We start from the raw sequence: 19,635 nt of genomic DNA, 5'->3' as shown, positions 1-19,635 counted from the left end.
TCCCAAATTTTTCCCCATCTGTTTTCTTCTCTCCCTCTGTATACTCTTCTATATGTTTGTTTTTCTCTCCCTTCCTTTCTCTCTATCTCTCCTACTCCCTATCTCTCTCTCCCTCCTCCTGTCCTCCCTCTCTCTCTCTCTCGCCGCTGTCCAATTTTTTCCCTCTGCTCTACTCTCACCGATTTCTCTCCATGTCTTCTGTCTCTCTCTCCCTCTAATCTTTCCTTGTTCTCTCTCTCTTCCTCTCTCTGCCTCTTCCGTCTCCCCCCTGCCCTGTCTCCCTGGTGTACAGCAGCAGCAGCTCCAGCACCTGTCTCACCACACCCCAGGTATCCCCCTGACTCCCCACCCGTCAGGGCTCTCTCTGGGGGGAGGCTCGGGCCTACTGGCCCTCACTGGAGCCCTGGGAGTCTCAGCCCACCTGGCCTCCAAGGACGAACGCAACCACCTGGACCCTGAGCACCTGAGAGGTACGACTCACTGACTGACCTCCACGTGAAGGACACTGGTGGAGAGCTGTAGTACTGAAATGTGTCAACTTTTGATACAAAATAACCACTTGGTTGAACTTTAATTGAACTCAAAGGGTGGCAGAGTATTCTTTTTTTATTTATTTAACTAGGCAAGTCAGTTAAGAACAAATTCTTATTCACAATGACGGCCTAGGAACAGTGGGTTAACTGCCTTGTTCAGGGGCAGAACAACAGATGTTTTCCTTGTCAGCTCGGGGATTCGATCAAGCAACCTTTCGGTTACTGGCCCAACGCTCTCTAACTACTAGACGATCTTTAAGAAAAGCACTCATTAAACTCCGTTGCCTGCAAGGCTGTATATTGACGTAGCGTGGTTATATGTTAAACTTCTAGGTCCCTGGTGCAGAAAAGAAGAGAAAGAGACAGAGCAGACATGAATGCTGAATGAGTGAATAGGGGAAGACAGAGAGCATTGTGTCAGAGGAGTGGAGACAGAGAGGGCAGCACTGCAGATTGGATACATGCACAATACAAAGCTTGTGTTTTTATTGCAGTGGGACAGGCCTTTTTCAGGTTGACCTTGGCTTGCTGTGGGATTGTTGTTGTTATTATCTATACTGACGTCAATGCCCTCCCCCCTCTCTGTTCCTTCCCCAGAAGGTGCGCCCAGCAGGGTAAGTAACCCCAACGTGTGTGTGTGTGCTTGTTCATGCGCTTGTGTGTGCATTTTGTGTGTATACGTGCGTGCTTGTGTGTGAGTGTGTGTTTATGTGACTGTGATGTAAAGTGAGGGAAAAAGAGAGTCTCTTTAAAGAGGAACTCTAAAAAACCTATGTTTTGTTGCAGAGCTGCCATTAATAAAAAACAGTACTAGAATTATTAAAGCGAGTACAACAGTAGAACAGTGATATTGTTCCTTGACTAAGGTCCAATAGAACACTGGTCAGTTCGATGGAGACAATAATATTATGGTGATATGGGTCCAGTAGGATGGTCATTGGGCTGTCTCTTACTCTGTGGTTAGATATAACCTTGGTGTGTTGGAACTGAAGGGACCCACAGACCAGTAGACTACTGGACAGCTGTCCTCACTCACACTCACTCTGATAATAACAGAAAGAGGGAGGAGTTGAGAGAAGAAATGAGAGATATAGAAGGAGAGAGGAAAGAAAGAAGGAAATAGGGAGGGTACTCTGAGGGGAGCAAGTAAAAAGGGAAACATTTGACTGTGTCTTTATTTTATTACAAAGTCAAAAATGATTTAAGTTTGCAATAACCTTTTCTTTATTTTCTTAACCCCTTTACCCAATGTACTGATAAGAGGTCGGGTTTGTATTAACATCCTTCAAAATATGGAGGGAAGGAGGTAGGAGAGATGCATAGCAATTTGTATTTGTTAAGTCGTGCCAATATTACATTTTTGAATTTTAAATAGAGGAAGAAAGAGAAAGTGAGGGGAAGAAGGAGAGGGGGAGTGAGAGATGGAGAAGACTGGGAGTTTGTTGAGAAAACTGTGGTTCTTTGTGTGTTCTGGTCATGTCCGTCCAACCAGCTTCCTTCCTGTGTCCTCTACAGTTCTAAAGAGCAGAACTTTCCGAAGGAGGCAACCGATGAAAGAGAATAGAGTTATGCCACATAGACCCCAGAAATAATACTCCACTTTGATGTTTTATTCCTCTATTATGGGGAGTCCCACCACGCTCTTTCTGGTATAAATAGCCAGAAAATGGGCTTCTTGTACAATGATCAGAGTCATATTTTACATGAAGTTTTCAGTGTCAGGGAGAAAGTTCATTCATAATAACACATTCATAAATGTGTTGTTTGGTTGCATTTTCTGTATGACTTACCTGCTGTGTGTTTTTCTCTCTTTTATGTGTGTGTGTGTTGTTGTGTGTGTGTGTGTGTGCAGAGTAAGTCAGTGTCATCGACAGACAGCCAACCGGTGGAGGAGCGCCAGGGCCCGTCGGGGGGGTACTCCTCCTCCCAGGGAGGGGACGCAAAGAGGAGGCGCTGTGATGACAAAGAGCCCCTCCCACCTCACTACGTACGTACGCCATTCAATCAAATCTGCAGTATTAACGGTGTCTCTGACATCACAGGTTAACCGGGGGTCACACCTTCTACCAGTCAAATATGTGTTTAACTTGGAAGTGATTGATCACCAAAATAGATAACCCTAGTGAACATGATCTCTCTTGCTCTGTGGAGTGAGTGTTCTGATTGACATAAATACAGTATGAGAACTGCCTCACACGTCACATCAGTATGAGAACTGCCTCACACGTCACATCAGTATGAGAACTGCCTCGCACGTCACATCAGTGTGAGAACTGCCTCACACGTCACATCAGTGTGAGAACTGCCTCACACTGCCTCACACGTCACATCAGTATGAGAACTGCCTCGCACGTCACATCAGTATGAGGACTGCCTCGCACGTCACATCAGTATGAGGACTGCCTCACACGTCACATCAGTATGAGGACTGCCTCACACGTCACATCAGTATGAGGACTGCCTCACACGTCACATCAGAATGAGAACTGCCTCACACGTCACATCAGAATGAGAACTGCCTCGCACGTCACATCAATATGAGAACTGCCTCACACGTCACATCAGTATGAGAACTGCCTCGCACGTCACATCAGTATGAGAACTGCCTCGCACGTCACATCAGTATGAGAACTGCCTCGCACGTCACATCAGTATGAGAACTGCCTCACACTGCCTCACACGTCACATCAGTGTGAGAACTGCCTCACACTGCCTCGCACGTCACATCAGTATGAGAACTGCCTCACACGTCACATCAGTATGAGAACTGCCTCACACGTCACATCAGTATGAGAACTGCCTCACACGTCACATCAGAATGAGAACTGCCTCGCACGTCACATCAGTATGAGAACTGCCTCCCACGTCACATCAGTATGAGAACTGCCTCGCACGTCACATCAGTATGAGAACTGCCTCGCACGTCACATCAGTATGAGAACTGCCTCACACGTCACATCAGTGTGAGAACTGCCTCACACTGCCTCACACGTCACATCAGTGTGAGAACTGCCTCACACTGCCTCGCACGTCACATCAGTATGAGAACTGCCTCACACATCACATCAGTATGAGAACTGCCTCACACATCACATCAGTATGAGAACTGCCTCGCACGTCACATCAGTATGAGAACTGCCTCGCACGTCACATCAGTATGAGAACTGCCTCGCACGTCACATCAGTATGAGAACTGCCTCACACTGCCTCACACGTCACATCAGTGTGAGAACTGCCTCACACGTCACATCAGTGTGAGAACTGCCTCACACTGCCTCACACGTCACATCAGTGTGAGAACTGCCTCACACGTCACATCAGTGTGAGAACTGCCTCGCACGTCACATCAGTGTGAGAACTGCCTCGCACGTCACATCAGTGTGAGAACTGCCTCGCACGTCACATCAGTGTGAGAACTGCCTCACACGTCACATCAGTGTAGCCTCTCGTAAAGGGAGGTGTTGTGTTTTTAAAACAGGCTGGACAGGGAGCTCTGTTGATCATCAGCCTCTCTGTACTACATGATGGTTGTTTTTGTCCTAGCTCCGGTCTGTCTATGTCCAGGAATAGTCTCATCTCCACCGTGGCCCTGATCTGGCTCAATACAATTAGGGGGTGATGTCACTCCACGTGATGTCAATAGGAATATCAGGCCATGATCACATCAAACCGTTGTTGCCATGGTGACTAAGTGCCATCGCTGTCACCCGTATTCCCAGAGATAAAGAGGAAGGGAGAGAGAGGAGTAAAGCAGTGATATGGCCAAACAGTGAGAGAGGTTGTGTGTGCCTGACAGAGTGAGGGAGTGAGGGGTGGGCGATGTGTGCGTGATAGAGAATGTTTGTGTTTCTGACGTTCTCCTCTCTCCTCTGTCTCACAGGACAGTGATGGGGACAAGAGTGAGGACAACCTGGTTGTGGATGTCTCTAACGAGGTAAGTGTGTTTGTCACCCATTGGCACAGATCTAGGATCAGCTTACCCTGACCCCAGTCTAACGGCAACCATCAGAGAGAAAACGCTAAACTGACCTTAAATCAGCATCCGATACTGCTGCTGAAAAACAAACAATGAGTCATATATAACTACTATAGCTATACTGGCTGAAACCGGTCCGTATTGACCAGACCCTCCCCAGCCAAAAGAACATAGTTCAAATGGAAAGCTGAGTCTCCTCTCTCTAAGACCCTGTTGTTTCACTGTGGCTGGTTAAGTATAGGAGAATTAGACACCTGCGTCGGGATTTTGAAAATAGTGAATATTATTATATAAGCACATTCTTGGGAGTTAGCTTGCTGCTTTTCTCTCCTCTCCTACCGAATACAGTCCCCCTGCTGAACACACACAACCACATATACACACACACACCTCATGCACACATAAACACACGCACACACCCCTCCTTTCATCAGATGGCAGCAGTGTGCTTCCTTTATTTATGCAAAGCCGTTTATGCCCTCAGAATGTTTAAATTCTTTAAATACTTCACGCAGTGTACCAAAATATGTTTTATCTAAGCCTTCTGTGTTTGATACTGCGCAGCACAATGCACAAAAGCAGGAAAGTCTCTTGTGTGATTTGTGAATACAGAACAATTGGAGAATTTGACAAATGTGCTTAATGGGTGTGTGAGAGGGAGTGTCTCTGGTGACTATACTAGAACAGTCTATGGATGTCTGTTCTGCTCAGACACAGTAGAAGTGCTGACTGCAGCACACTGGGAGCAGATGGGAATGGTTTTATTTAGGTGGCTGTGGCAGGGAGGTAGACAGTCGGCTGAGTTTGACTTACAGTACCATACAGGCCTCATGCACACTTGTGCTTAAACCCATACAGATACTATAGGAATCTATAATGTCTATAATGTTACAGATTTACAGGTTTTTGTTTTTTTCACAGCCAATGTGAAGGCTACTGTCTTCTTGCATGGCTTTGGGGGTGACCTGGTCTCCCATATCTTTGTGTGTCTCCAGGAGCCCACATCCCCCGTGGGCAGCCCCCATCACTCCCCCCATGGGAACGGTCTGGACCGGGCCCCCACCCTGAGGAAGGAGTTACCAGGGTCCCCCAGGAGCCCCGGGGAGGCCCCATCCCCCCAACCACCACGCAGCCCCACCCCAGGCAAGGCCAAGGACCCAGCACAGGTATGATACATTGATTCATTGTCAAGCATTAACATGGTGGCCAAAATCCACCAATTACAGTATCTGTATGGCGGGGCTTCGTTTGACAGTATCTCTTTACCTCTCTGTAGATGGAGAAGTCTGGGTCGCCGTTGTCTAAGTCGAGCACCCCGTCCCCCTCTCACCGTGAGGCCCTTACCCCCGGCCCCGCCGGCCCCAGTACGTCCTGCCTCCGTCTGCTCAGCAAGGCTGCCTCCTCCGCTGACTCCCTGGGTGAGTCAGACACCCGTGTCTGCCTGACATACCCTATGTCTGTACCCCTGTTATTATACCCCTGCACCCCTGTTAAACCTTCAAATCACCCTACTGTGATCATATAGCCCTGTAATACCATAATTATACCTTCCATCTGATCATAGTACCATTATCCCACACCTACTGTGATGATATGCTCCTGTGGTCCCCATATTCTGCCTAAAGCAATAAAGACGGCATTGTAGCCTATAAGAAACCGAGATGAACTTGATTGTTGACAACACATCTCTAGCAGTTCGACATCATCCTAACCCTTTTTACCCGCTGGAATGTAAGGTGTGTTCTCATCTCCCCCCTCACCCCCTCTCCAGCTCTCCGCAGTCCCCTGTCTGTGCCCCCCGGTTCATACCCAGCTCACTTTGGGGTGGTGTCCCACGCAGGCCTCAATGGGGAGCTGGCTAGTCCCGGGGGCTTCGGGGCTGCCCTGACCCTCTCGCCCCAGATCAGCACCGCCTCCAGCGTCTACACCCGCAGCCCCTTGGTGAGTTAGATACCACGCATCACTGGTCTCTCTGTTTAAAACAGCTGTCTACAATGGCAGACCTCACTGGCTGCATTGTCTATAGTCTTTGTCTCTTCCTGGCACTTAATTGATCAATTATGTCTCTAATTCGCCAGTTAGTGCGCACACCTGGTTACCCAGGTCTAAATCAATTAGATTGCTTTCAATTAGAAAGCAAGAAGGTAAACCAGTTGCCTAGAGGATGGAAGATGTGCACCACTCATTTAAAACAATACATGTTTTATTGATGAAGATGGATTCTTAGTAGCATTTGGTTTGGAAGCTTGTTTTGGATGAATTGTCAAGATTTCATTCAACTTGATGAGATTAGGATTTACTGAGATTAAACTGTTACAACACAGGATGATTCTATTAGTAAACTCCTAATGTCTTGGTCCTCCTAGTCTCTCCAGATGGCGTATGAGTCTCGGTCCCACCTCAGGGCCCCAGGGCTGTCCTCCTCACTGCCTGGTGGATCCTCCGGGGGAAAACCGTATGTCTCTCTTCTCCTCCATCTAAATCTATCCAGACAGAAAGAAAGATGGCTGTTGTTGTTATAGCTGGAGCAAGCCGCAAACTCTCCCATCACAAATAACACTCTGTACTAGAAGACTATTTTTCAACTTCTAATGCAGTGTTGAAAGTCTTCAAGGTTTTAGCAAATAGCAAGCACTTAGTTTTTGTAATAATATACAGATGTAGATTGCAGGGGTTGGCACTCTTTCCATTCTCTCCTTCCTCCTGCCTCTCTCCAGTGCCTACTCTTTCCACGTCAGTGCCGATGGACAGATGCAGCCGGTTCCTTTCCCTCCGGATGCCCTGCTGGGCACGGGCATCCCGCGGCATGCCCGTCAGATCCACACTCTGAACCACGGAGAGGTGGTGTGTGCCGTCACCATCAGCACCTCCACACGCCACGTCTACACCGGCGGCAAGGGCTGTGTCAAGGTGTGGGACATCAGCCAGCCTGGCAGCAAGAGTGCCATGGCCCAGCTCGACTGTCTGGTGAGTGGACACACACTTTAAAAGGCTTAACCAATAATATTGTTTGTTTTGCTGGTCCAATACACATGTTCTCTCTTCACACCAATCAGAACAGGGATAACTACATCCGCTCATGTAAGATTCTCCCTGATGGGCGGACCCTCATTGTTGGAGGCGAGGCCAGCACGTTGTCAATCTGGGACTTGGCCACACCTACTCCCCGCATCAAGGCGGAGTTGACGTCTTCTGCCCCAGCCTGCTACGCTCTGGCCATCTCCCCCGACAACAAGGTCTGCTTCTCCTGCTGCAGTGACGGCAACATCGTAGTCTGGGACCTGCACAACCAGACCCTGGTCAGGTAAGAGGATGAGGAGAGGAGGATGAGGTTAGTAGGTGTTTAGGGGGAGACATTGTAGTCTGGGACCTGCACAACCAGACCCTGGTCAGGTAAGAGGAGGAGGAGAGGAGGATGAGGAGGAGGTTAGTAGGTGTTTAGGGGGAGACATCGTAGTCTGGGACCTGCACAACCAGACCTTGGTCAGGTAAGAGGAGGAGGAGAGGAGGATGAGGAGGAGGTTAGTAGGTGTTTAGGGGGAGACATCGTAGTCTGGGACCTGCACAACCAGACCCTGGTCAGGTAAGAGGAGGAGGAGAGGATGAGGAGGAGGTTAGTAGGTGTTTAGGGGGAGACATCGTAGTCTGGGACCTGCACAACCAGAGCCCCTGGTCAGGTAAGATGATAGGGGGAGGAGAAAGCAGGGTAGGGGTTTACTGTATAGACTATGGATTACAGCTGAATGGCTAGGTGTTGATGTGATCTTTATGCTACCCAGGCAGTTCCAGGGCCACACTGACGGGGCCAGCTGTATTGACATCTCCAACGATGGGACCAAACTGTGGACGGGGGGGCTGGACAACACAGTACGCTGCTGGGACCTGAGAGAGGGACGGCAGCTGCAGCAGCACGACTTCACCTCACAGGTACTGATGGAACACCTGAGACCAGCTCAGTACTGCCTTTATGAGAAGCACTGCACCTGTTAATATATGATACATATCAGCCTCTATATCAGACCAGTCACTGTTTCATCACATCACTGTTTGCACATCTACATATTTTTGTCACAGTAGGGCGCTAGAGCACTGCCAAAAGTCTGAGCGCCAGAAATTGACATGTACAGGTGTACAAATGCAATTATTGCTCGCAAATATTAAGTTACAAGTTTGCGAATGCAATTACAACTACACATTTGTTTTTTTTCATGTTCATCAGTTACTTGGATACCTGCCGGGCTTCGACCTGTTGTTTCGGCCTGTTGTTTCCAAAGTTTTATTTTGTTCTTAAGTGTTTGTGTCAACCTGCTGACAGCTAGCTAGCTAGGTTGCAATGGAGCCCGCATCGCCTGGAATAGCTAATAAACATTTCCAGCGCTGTAGAAGCTGTGTTTATTACGCTCTTGTCTGGGACAATATTGACAATCCGGAGTTCCAATGTGGCAATTGTTTGCTTGCAGAGGATTACAGGAATGAGGTGGCTATCCTTAGCAAGCAAATTTCAAGTCTGTGTGAACTTATGGGGAAAACACAAATTGGAACTTTCTCGTTCTCAGCTCATGTGGCTGGACGTAGCTCGGGCTTGATGGATGTATCCCTGCCTTGTCATCTGTCCCTATCCGAATTGCCTGTGCTACCTGGAACTTGCCTGCCAAGGAAGTCGTCTCCATCTGCTTCTCCTCTTCCATAGTGGAGTAGACGGAGAACAGCAAGATGATTGTTCCAATCATCGCTGGGCCCATGTCACAAAGTCGTGGAAACCGAAGGCAGCGGCATGCTGCTAAGCGGACTGGAGTGTCTGGGAGAGGTGCGGAGCAGATTCACATGAGGATTATCTACGCCGTCCTGGTGCCTGATCTACCTGCGCCTTTATCGCTGGGTCTGCCTGTGACTGCGACGGCTGTGCTGACTCCATCTACGCTGACTCCAGCAGCGGCTTCGTTATCGAGTTTGGCTCCTTTCCCCTCTCTCTGATGGGGTTCTGCCTGCTGTGGGAGGTCTGGACCTATCACTGGTAGCTTCGGGTGTATGCTATCCTGCTTCTCCTGGGCCCGTGAAAGATTCCACGAATTGTGTGAGGGGTAGGAATGGGTGTATTTCTCCATCCCCTTCTCCGGCCATTGTATTGGGCAGTTCAATGGTGAGAAATGTCTCAGTCCCTGGAGCAAAAATGGATACAGGACATCAATAAGCTGCTCCCAAACATTTTAAACCAGCATCAGGAAATTGAGTCTATCATAGTTCATGCGGGATTCGATGACATTATGAAGGGCAGCTCAGAAGGCTAAAATTGATTTTAAATAACTGATTGGGTCTCTAATTGACACCAACGAACGCCCCATAATATCTGTCCCTGTGCCCTCCCTAAATCGTGGTATTGAATGTTTCAGACTTTTAGCCCTCCATAACTGGCTACGTGACTATTGCAAGTCTGTGGGTGTAACATTTGACAATTTTGATACCTTCTGGAAACAAAGCTTGTTTTATAAGGAGGATGGGATCCATCCAAATCATTTAGGTTCCTGGATCCTGTTAAGTACTGTTGAAGTAATATGGCTACATGTTAATCTGCCTCACCTAAAGCCCTTTCTTGTGGGAAGCTGCTATAGACCACAGTCAGTATCTGGATAATGTGTGAAATGCTTGATAATGTATGTGATAAACAGAGAGGTATATTTTCTGGGTAATTTAAATTTTGACTGGCTTTCATCAAGTCTGGCTGCACAACCAGTTGGCAAATGTACTGCAAATTGAGAAATCCTGTGACTAAACTGAATAAAAAGAAACTGTACTATGAAACAAAGATTGATAGTAAAAAGCTTTGTAGCACCTTAAATGAAATTTAGGGCAAAAACACAAACTCAGCTCCATCATTCATTGAATCAGATGGCTCATTCATCACAAAACCCACTGATATTGCCAATTACTTTAATGATTTTTTCATTGGCAAGATCAGCAAATGTAGGTATGACATGCCAGCAACAAACGCTGACACTACACATCCAAGTATAGCTGATCAAATGATGAAAGACAAACATTGTGATTTAGAATTTCGTAAAGTGAGTGTGGAAGAGGGGGAAAATGATTGTTGTCTATCAACAATGACAAGACATCGGGGTCTGACAACTTGGATGGAAAATTACTGAGGATATTAGCGGACGATATTGCCACTCCTATTTACCATATCTTCAATCTAAACCTACTAGAACATGTGCACCCTTAGGCCTGGAGGGAAGCAAAAGTAATTCAGCTACCCAAGAATTGTAAAGCCGCCTTTGGTTGGCTATTTGAGCCAGTAATCAGCCTGTTACCAACCCTTAGTAAACTTTGGGAATAATTTGTGTTTGACCAGATACAATGCTATTTTACTGTAAACAATTGACAGCCTTTCAGCACGCTTATAGGGAAGGACATTAATGGAAGCCTCTCCAACATAAACCAGGTAGAATCAGGAATTCCCCAGGGCAGCTGTCTATGCCCCTTACTTTTTTCAATCTTTACTAATGACATACAACTGGCCTTGAGTAAAGCCAGTGTGTCTCTGTATGCAGATGAATCAACACTATACACGTCAGCTACTACAGCGAGTGAAATCACTGCAACACTTAACAAAGAGCTGCAATTAGTTTCAGAATGGGTGGCAGGGAATAAGTTAGTCCTAAATATTTCAAAACTAAAAGTATTGTATTTGGGGACAAATCATTCACTAAACCTCAACTAAATCTTGTAATAATTAATGTGGAAATTGAGAAAGTTGAGGTGACTAAGCTGCTTCGAGTAACTGTATCAAGGCACAAGGTGAGACCAAAAATGCAGACACAGGAGGCAGATGGTTGGAGTCTTACAATGTTTATTAATCCAAAGGTGTAGGCAAGAGAATGGTTGTGGACAGGCAACAAGGTCAAAACCAGATCAGAGTCCAGGAGGTACAGAGTGGCAGACAGGGTCGTGGTCAAGGCAGGCAGAATGGTCAGGCAGGCTGAATGCACGGCGGCGTCTGTTAAAACTACTAGCACGCAGCTCGGACACCCATGCAGACCCCACAAGACATGCCACAAGAGGTCTCTTTACAGTCCCCATGTCCATGACAGACTATGGTAGGTGCACAGTACTACATAGAGCCATGCCTACATGGAACTCTATTCCACATCAGGTAACTGATGCAAGCAGTAGAATCAGATAAAAAAACAGATAAAAATGCACCTTATGGAACAGTGGGGACTGTGAAAAGACACACACACACACACACACAGGCACAGACACATGATAAGACACGCACTCTACACACACGTACACATGTATTTTGTATTGTAGATATGTGATAACAGAGTAGTGGCCTGAGGCAACACACTTAATGTGTTGTGAAAAGTGTTATGAAATGTAATTTCATGTAATATTTTAAATTGTACAGTTGTAGGCGGAAGTTTAGATACACTTAGGTTGGAGTTATTAAAACTTGTTTTTCAACCACTCCACAAATTTCTTGTTAACAAACTATAGCTTTGGCAAGTCGGTTAGGACATCTACTTTGTGCATGACACAAGTCATTTTTCCAACAATTGTTTGCAGACAGATGATTTCACTTATATTTCACTGTATCACAATTCCAGTGGGTCAGAAGTTTACATACACTAAGTTGACTGGGGCTTTAAACAGTTTGGAAAATTCCAGAAAATGCTGTCATGGCTTTAGAAGCCAATTGACATAATTTGAGTCAATTGGAGGTGTACCTGTGGATGTATTTCAAGGCCTACCTTCAAACTCAGTGCCTCTTTGCTTGACATCATGGGTAAATCAAAAGAAATCAGCCAAGACCTCAGAAAATAAATTGTAGACCTCCACGAGTCTGGTTCATCCTTGGGAGCAATTTTCAAACGCCTGAAGGTAAGACATTCATCTGTACAAGCAATAGTACGCAAGTATAAACACAGCTGTCATACTGCTCAGGAAGGAGAATTGTGTCTCCTAGAGATGAACGTACTTTGGTGCAAAAGGTCCAAATCAATCCCAGAACAACAGCAAAGAACCTTGTGAAGATGCTGGAGGAAACAGGTACAAAAATATCTATATGCACAGTAAAACGAGTCCTATATCTACATAACCTGAAAGGCCACTGCTCCAAAACTGCCATAAAAAAGCCAGACTACGGTTTGCAACTGCACATGGGGACAAAGATCGTACTTTTTGGAGAAATGTCCTCTGGTCTGATGAAACAAAATAGAACTGTTTAACCATAATGACCATCATTATGTTTGGAGGAAAAAGGGGGAGGCTTGCAAGCCGAAGAACACCATCCCAACCGAGAAGCCAGGGGGTGGCAGCATCATGTATTGGGGGTGCTTTGCTGCAGGAGGGACTGATGCACTTCACAAAATAGATCGCAAATGGGTCTTCCAAATGGACAATGACCCCAAGCATACTGCCAAAGTTGTGCAAAATGGCTTAAGGACAACAAAGTCAAGGTATTGGAGTGGCCATCACAAAGCCCTGACCTCAATCCTATAGAACATTTGTGGTCAGAACTGAAAAGCGTGTACGGGCAAGGAGGCCTACAAACCTGACTCAGTTACACCAGCTCTGTCAGGAGGAATGGGCCAAAAGTCACCCAGCTTATGGTGGGAAGCTTGTGGAAGGCTACCCGAAACGTTTGACCCAAGTTAAACAATTTAAAGGCAATGCTACCAAATACTAATTGAGTGTATGTAAACTTCTGACCCACTGGGAATGTGATGAAAGAAATAAAAGCTGAAATAAATAATTCTCTGTAATATTATTCTGACATTTCACATTCTTAAAATAAAGTGGGGATCCTAACTGACCTAAGACAGGGACTTTTTCTGAGGATTAAATGTCAGGAATTGTGAAAAACTGAGTTTAAATGTATTTGGCTAAGGTGTATGTAAACTTCTGACTTCAACTGTATTTAACTGCCTTAATGTTGCTGGACCCCAGGAAGAATAATAAATACATCACTCATGATGATGCTGCTGATGGTCTTTGTCAGATGAGCTCCGTTCACTCGTGTAATGAACTTTCTCTCCTTTTCTCCCACACTCTCTCCTTCTACCTCCCTCCCTCCAGATCTTCTCTCTGGGCTACTGTCCTACAGGAGAGTGGCTGGCAGTGGGTATGGAGAGCAGTAATGTAGAAGTGCTGCACGTCTCCAAACCAGACAAGTACCAGCTGCACCTCCACGAGAGCTGTGTGCTCTCACTCAAGTTCGCCTCCTGTGGTACGTACAAGCTCACAACTCTGCCACACTCACACACACTCTTCTAACTTTGATATTTATGCTAATGAGATGTGTAGTCCATACGTCTGATGTGCCCAAGTGTAATGTTGTGTGTTTGTGTGTGTGTTTGCTTGCGCGTGTGTGCGTGCGTGTGTGTGTTTCAGGCAAGTGGTTTGTGAGTACAGGGAAGGACAATCTGCTGAATGCGTGGAGGACGCCATATGGAGCCAGTATTTTCCAGGTGAAAAATACACACACTCAAAATGTTAACACCTTTACTTCACACACAGAGACACATACAAATCTCTCCCTTGCCCTCCATTTGGCAAATCTAACCATAATTGTATCCTCCTGATTCCTGCTTACAAGCAAAAACTAAAGCAGGAAGTACCAGTGACTCGCTCAATATGGAAGTGGTCAGATGACACAGATGCTACGCTACAGGACTGTTTTGCTAGCACAGACTGGAATATGTTCCGGGATTCATCAAAGGGCATTGAGGAGTATGCCACCTCAGTTACCGGCTTCATCAATAAGTTATTTTTTTTTAAATTTTTTATTTCACCTTTATTTAACCAGGTAGGCAAGTTGAGAACAAGTTCTCATTTACAACTGCGACCTGTGCAAAAGGCCTGAGGAGGTAGGCAATAAATAGGCCGTAGGAGCAAATAATTACAATTTAGCAGATTAACACTGGAGTGATAAATGAGCATATGAAGATGTGCATGTAGAGATACTGGTGTGCAAAAAGAGCAGAAAAGTAAATAAAATAAAAACAGTAAGGGGATGAGGTAGGTAGATAGGGTGGGCAATGTACAGATGGGCTATGTACAGCTGCAGCGATCGGTTAGCTGCTCAGATAGCTGATGTTTAAAGTTGGTGAGGGAAATATAAGTCTCCAACTTCAGCGATTTTTGCAATTGATCGGCGATGTCGTCCCCACTGTGACCGTACATAATTATCCCAACCAGAAGTCATGGATTACAGGCAACATCTGCACCGAGCTAAAGGCAGGAGCTTCTGCTTTCAAGGAGCAAGACTCTAACCTGGATGCTTATAAGAAATCCCGCTATGCCCTCAGACAAACCATCAAACAGGCAAAGCGTCAATACAGGGCTATGATTGAATCCTACTACACCGGCTCTAATGCTCGTCGGATGTGGTAGGGCTTGCAAACTATTATGGACAACAAAGGGAAACCCAGCCGTGAGCTGCCCAGTGACACGACCGTACCAGACAAGCTAAATGCCTTTTATGCTCACTTCGATACAAGCAACACTGAAGCATGCATGAGAGCACCAGCTGTTCTGTACAACTGTGTGATTACACTCTCCATAGCCGATGTGAGCAAGGCCTTTAACCAGGTCAACATTCACAAAACCGCAGGGCCAGACGGATTATCAGGACATGTACTCAAAGCATGTGCGGACCAACTGGAAAGTGTCTTCACTGACATTTTCAACCTCTCCCTGACCAAGTCTGTAATACCTACATGTTTCAAGCAGACCACCATAGTCCCTGAAAGCGAAGGTAACCTGCCTAAATGATTACCGCCCCGTAGCACTCACGTCGGTAGCCATGAAGTGCTTTGAAAGGCGGGTCATGGCTCACATCAACACCATCATGCCAGAAACGCTAGACCCACTCCAATTCGCATACCGACCCAACAGATCCACAGATGATGCAATCTCAATCACACTCCACACTGCCCATTCCCACCTGGACAAAAGGAACACCTTTGTGAGAATGATGTTCATTGACTACAGCTCAGTGTTCAACACCATAGTGCCCGCAAAGCTCATCACTAAGCTAAGGACCCTGGGACTAAACACCTCCCTCTGCAACTGGATCCTGGACTTTCTGACAGGCCGCCCATAGTTGGTAAGGGTAGGCAACAACACATCTGCCATGCTGATCCTCAACAATGGGGCCCCTCAGGGGTGCGTGCTTAGTCCCATCCTGTACTCCCTGTTTGCCCACAACTGTGTGGCCAAGCACGACTCCAACACCATCATTAAGTTTTCTGACGACACAACAGTGGAAGGCCTGATCACCGACAACGATGAGACAGCCTATAGGGAGGAGGTCAGAGACCTCGCAGTGTGGTGCCAGGACAAGAACCTCTCCCTCAATGTGAGCAAGACAAAGGAGATGATCGTGGACTATAGGAAAAGGAGGGCCGAACAAGCCCCCATTAATATTGATGGTGCTGTGGTGGAGCAGGTCGAGAGTTTCAAGTTCCTTGGTGTCCACATCACCAACAAACTATCATGGTCCAAACACACCAAGACAGTTGTGAAGAGGGCACGACAACACCTTTTCCCCCTCAAGAGACTGAAAAGATTTGGCATGGGTCCCCAGATCCTCAAAAAGTTATACAGCTGCACCATCGAGAGCATCCTGACCGGTTGCATCCCCGCCTGGTATGGCAACTGCTCGGCATCTGACCGTAAGGCGCTACAGAGGCAGTGCGTATGGCCCAGTACATCACTGGGGCCAAGCTTCCTGCCATCCAGGACCAATATAGAGTTGAAGTCGGAAGTTTAGATACACTTAGGTTGGAATCATTAAAACTTGTTTTTCAACCACTCCACACATTTCTTGTTAACAAACTATAGTTTTGGCAAGTCGGTTACTTGTGCATGACACAAGTCATTTTTCCAACAATTGTTTACAGACAGATTATTTAACTTAGAATTCATTGTATCACAATTCCAGTGGTCAGAAGTTTACATACACTAAGTTGACTGTGCCTTTAAACAGCTTGGGAAATTCCAGAAAATGCTGTCATGGCTTTAGAAGCTTCTGATAGGCTAATTGACATAATTTGAGTCAATTGGAGGTGTACCTGTGGATGAATTTCAAAGCCTACTTTCAAACTCAGTGCCTCTTTGCTTGACATCATGGGAAAATCAAAAGAAATCAGCCAAGACCTCAGAAAAAAAGTTTTAGACCTCCACAAGTCTGGTTCATCTGCAAGTATAAACACCATGGGACCACACAGCCGTCATACCGCTCAGGAAGGAGACGTGTTCAGTCTCCTAGAGATGAACGTACTTTGGTGCAAAAAGTACGACTCAATCCCAGAACAACAGCAAAGAACCATGTGAAGATGCTGGAGGAAACGGGTACAAAAGTATCTATATCCACAGTAAAACGAGTCCTATATCGACATAACCTGAAAGGCCGCTCAGCAAGGAAGAAGCCACTGCTCCAAAACTGCCATAAAAAAGCCAGACTACGGTTTGCAACTGCACATGGGGACAAAGATTGTACTTTTTGGAGAAATGTCCTCTGGTCTGATGAAACAAAAATATAACTGTTTAGCCATAATGCCCATCATTATGTTTGGAGGAAAAAGGGGGAGGCTTGCAAGCCGAAGAACACGGGAGTGGCAGCATCATGTTGTGGGGGTGCTTTGCTGCACTTCACAAAGTAGATGGCATCATGAGGAAAGAAACTTATGTGGATATATTGAAGCAACATCTCAAGACATCAGTCAGGAACTTAAAGCTTGGTCGCAAATGCGTCTTCCAAATGGACAATGACCCCAAGCATACTAACGAAGTTGTGCAAAATGGCTTAAGGACAACAAAGTCAAGGTATTGGAGTGGCCATCACAAAGCCCTGACCTCAATCCTATAGAACATTTGCGGGCAGAACTGAAAAAGCGTGTGCAAGCAAGGAAGTCTACAAACCTGACTCAGTTACACCAGCTCTGTCAGGAGGACTGGGCCAAAATTCACTTATTGTGGGAAGCTTGTGGAAGGCTACCCAAAAAGTTTGACCCAAGTTAAACAATTTAAAGGCAATGCTACCAAATACTAATTGAGTGTATGTAAACTTCTGACCCACTGGGAATGTGATGAAAGAAATAAAAGCTGAAATAAATAATTCTCTCTACTATTATTCTGACATTTCACATTCTTAAAATAAAGTGGTGATCATAACTGACCTAAGACAGGGAATTTTTACTAGGATTAAATGTCAGGAATTGCGACAAACTGAGTTTAAATGTATTTGGCTAAGGTGTATGTAAACATCCGACTGCAACTGTACTAGGCGTTGTCAGAGGAAGACTCCAGTCACCATAGTCATAGACTGTTCTCTCTGCTACCGCACGGCAAGCAGTACCGGAGTGCCAAGACTCGGTCCAAAAGGCTCCTTAACAGCTTCTACCCCCAAGCCATTAGACTGCTGTTTTTAGGCTGCTGCTACTCACTGCTTATTATCTAAATTACCTTTTTTTACTTTAGTTTATTTGGTAAATATTTTTTTAACTCTATTTATTGAACTGCATTGTTGGTTAAGGGCTTGTAAGTAAGCATTTTACGGTAAAGTCTACAGATTTAGACTTAGGAATTGTACGCCTTTCCTACGCACGCCTTTCCTACGCACGCCTTTCCTACGTACGCCTTTCCTACGCACGCCTTTCCTACGCACGCCTTTCCTGCGCACGCCTTTCCTACGCACGCCTTTCCTACGTACGCCTTTCCTACGCACGCCTTTCCTACGCACGCCTTTCCTAGGCACGCCTTTCCTAGGCACGCCTTTCCTACGCACGCCTTTCCTACGCACGCCTTTCCTAGGCACGCCTTTCCTACTCACGCCTTTCCTACGCACGCCTTTCCTACGCACGCCTTTCCTACGCACGCCTTTCCTATGCACGCCTTTCCTACGTACGCCTTTCCTACGTACGCCTTTCCTACGTACGCCTTTCCTACGCACGCCTTTCCTACGCACGCCTTTACTACGCACGCCTTTCCTACGTACGCCTTTCCTACGCACGCCTTTCCTACGCACGCCTTTACTACGCACGCCTTTCCTACGTACGCCTTTCCTACGCACGCCTTTCCTACGCACGCCTTTCCTAGGCACGCCTTTCCTAGGCACGCCTTTCCTACGCACGCCTTTCCTACGCACGCCTTTCCTACGCACGCCTTTCCTACGCACGCCTTTCCTACGCACGCCTTTCCTACGCACGCCTTTCCTACGCACGCCTTTCCTACGCACGCCTTTCCTACGCACTTCTCAGTAGTTGGTATTCAGACTTACCTTATGAAGGTGCGTAACAGGCTTTGCAGGTATGGTTCCCTTGCGCGCACATAATAAATTGAATTCAACTGCTGAAAAACCTCCCACTTGCTGGCCAACAGAATTTCTCGTGGACTTTTCATTCAATAGGGTTTTCAGTACATTTATCTAACGCAGTGGTTTGATTCATCCTGAATGTTGTCATGTTCAATTGTTCAATCCATGAAATATTGGAACGTGAGAAAAGTGTTGACCAGTAGTCCTATAAATCTACTATAATAATCCTCACTAATCATGTCACTGTGATGACAACGGTCCAGTTGTCGTGAACTGTGCGCCAGGCTCCAGGTTTAAACTGCTACGTATGGTGTGCATTCCATAATGATTCAAATAGGTTACATGTTCCAAATAATTACCCAACATGGAATACAGCCTAATATGATCCACTATTGCTAGTGATCCTCAGGAACCAAAACACAAACATCGCAGAGGAAAAAAAGGTAAACTAACAATGGAATGGAATGATGCAACATTTAAGGAAACTAACACTAAAGTGACAGTTATAAATGTATGGTGGTATAACTGACCGTGGCTACCAATTGTGGCTAATATTTAACACAATAAAAATTGTAAAACATACAGTGAAAAGTCTGGACATATAATTAAAACATTCTAGAACTCATAAAACAGCTCAGTAGGTTTGGACCTATACTGTCATTTGAGCATGGCTACAGAAGTTTATAGCTTGGGTCTCCACATTTCATATTTGCGAGTTATAAGGCCAGCGTTTCATAAACTTCACTGCGGAAAAGGTGATATGTTGACATGGTTCAGTTTACTGCCACGTGACTGGTTTCACA

At 46.0% G+C, this 19,635-nt stretch overlaps 1 protein-coding gene across 2 annotated transcripts in view; it reads left to right on the top strand.

The window, feature by feature from the left end:
- LOC115158279 (transducin-like enhancer protein 4) overlaps positions 1–19,635 on the top strand; it is a 76,488-nt gene that overhangs the window by 47,945 nt on the left and 8,908 nt on the right. Inside the window, exons 7-19 of one of the 2 annotated variants that reach the window (XM_029707042.1) lie at positions 296–470; positions 1,131–1,147; positions 2,386–2,520; positions 4,414–4,467; positions 5,505–5,675; positions 5,786–5,927; positions 6,281–6,450; positions 6,876–6,964; positions 7,227–7,476; positions 7,566–7,813; positions 8,289–8,436; positions 13,591–13,741; positions 13,906–13,982. In XM_029707042.1, the coding sequence (XP_029562902.1) occupies positions 296–470; positions 1,131–1,147; positions 2,386–2,520; positions 4,414–4,467; positions 5,505–5,675; positions 5,786–5,927; positions 6,281–6,450; positions 6,876–6,964; positions 7,227–7,476; positions 7,566–7,813; positions 8,289–8,436; positions 13,591–13,741; positions 13,906–13,982 (1,827 nt within the window). Of the gene's footprint in view, positions 1–292; positions 471–1,130; positions 1,148–2,385; positions 2,521–4,413; positions 4,468–5,504; positions 5,676–5,785; positions 5,928–6,280; positions 6,451–6,875; positions 6,965–7,226; positions 7,477–7,565; positions 7,814–8,288; positions 8,437–13,590; positions 13,742–13,905; positions 13,983–19,635 lie in introns of both variants that reach the window. The other variant, XM_029707041.1, reaches the window with a different exon arrangement.

Source organism: Salmo trutta, chromosome 22 (genome assembly GCF_901001165.1).
Source record: "Salmo trutta chromosome 22, fSalTru1.1, whole genome shotgun sequence".
In the NCBI taxonomy this organism is placed as follows: Eukaryota; Metazoa; Chordata; class Actinopteri; order Salmoniformes; family Salmonidae; genus Salmo; species Salmo trutta.
The sequence above is the reverse complement of the archived record's forward strand: the minus strand, read 5'-3'. Positions and strand labels throughout refer to the sequence as shown.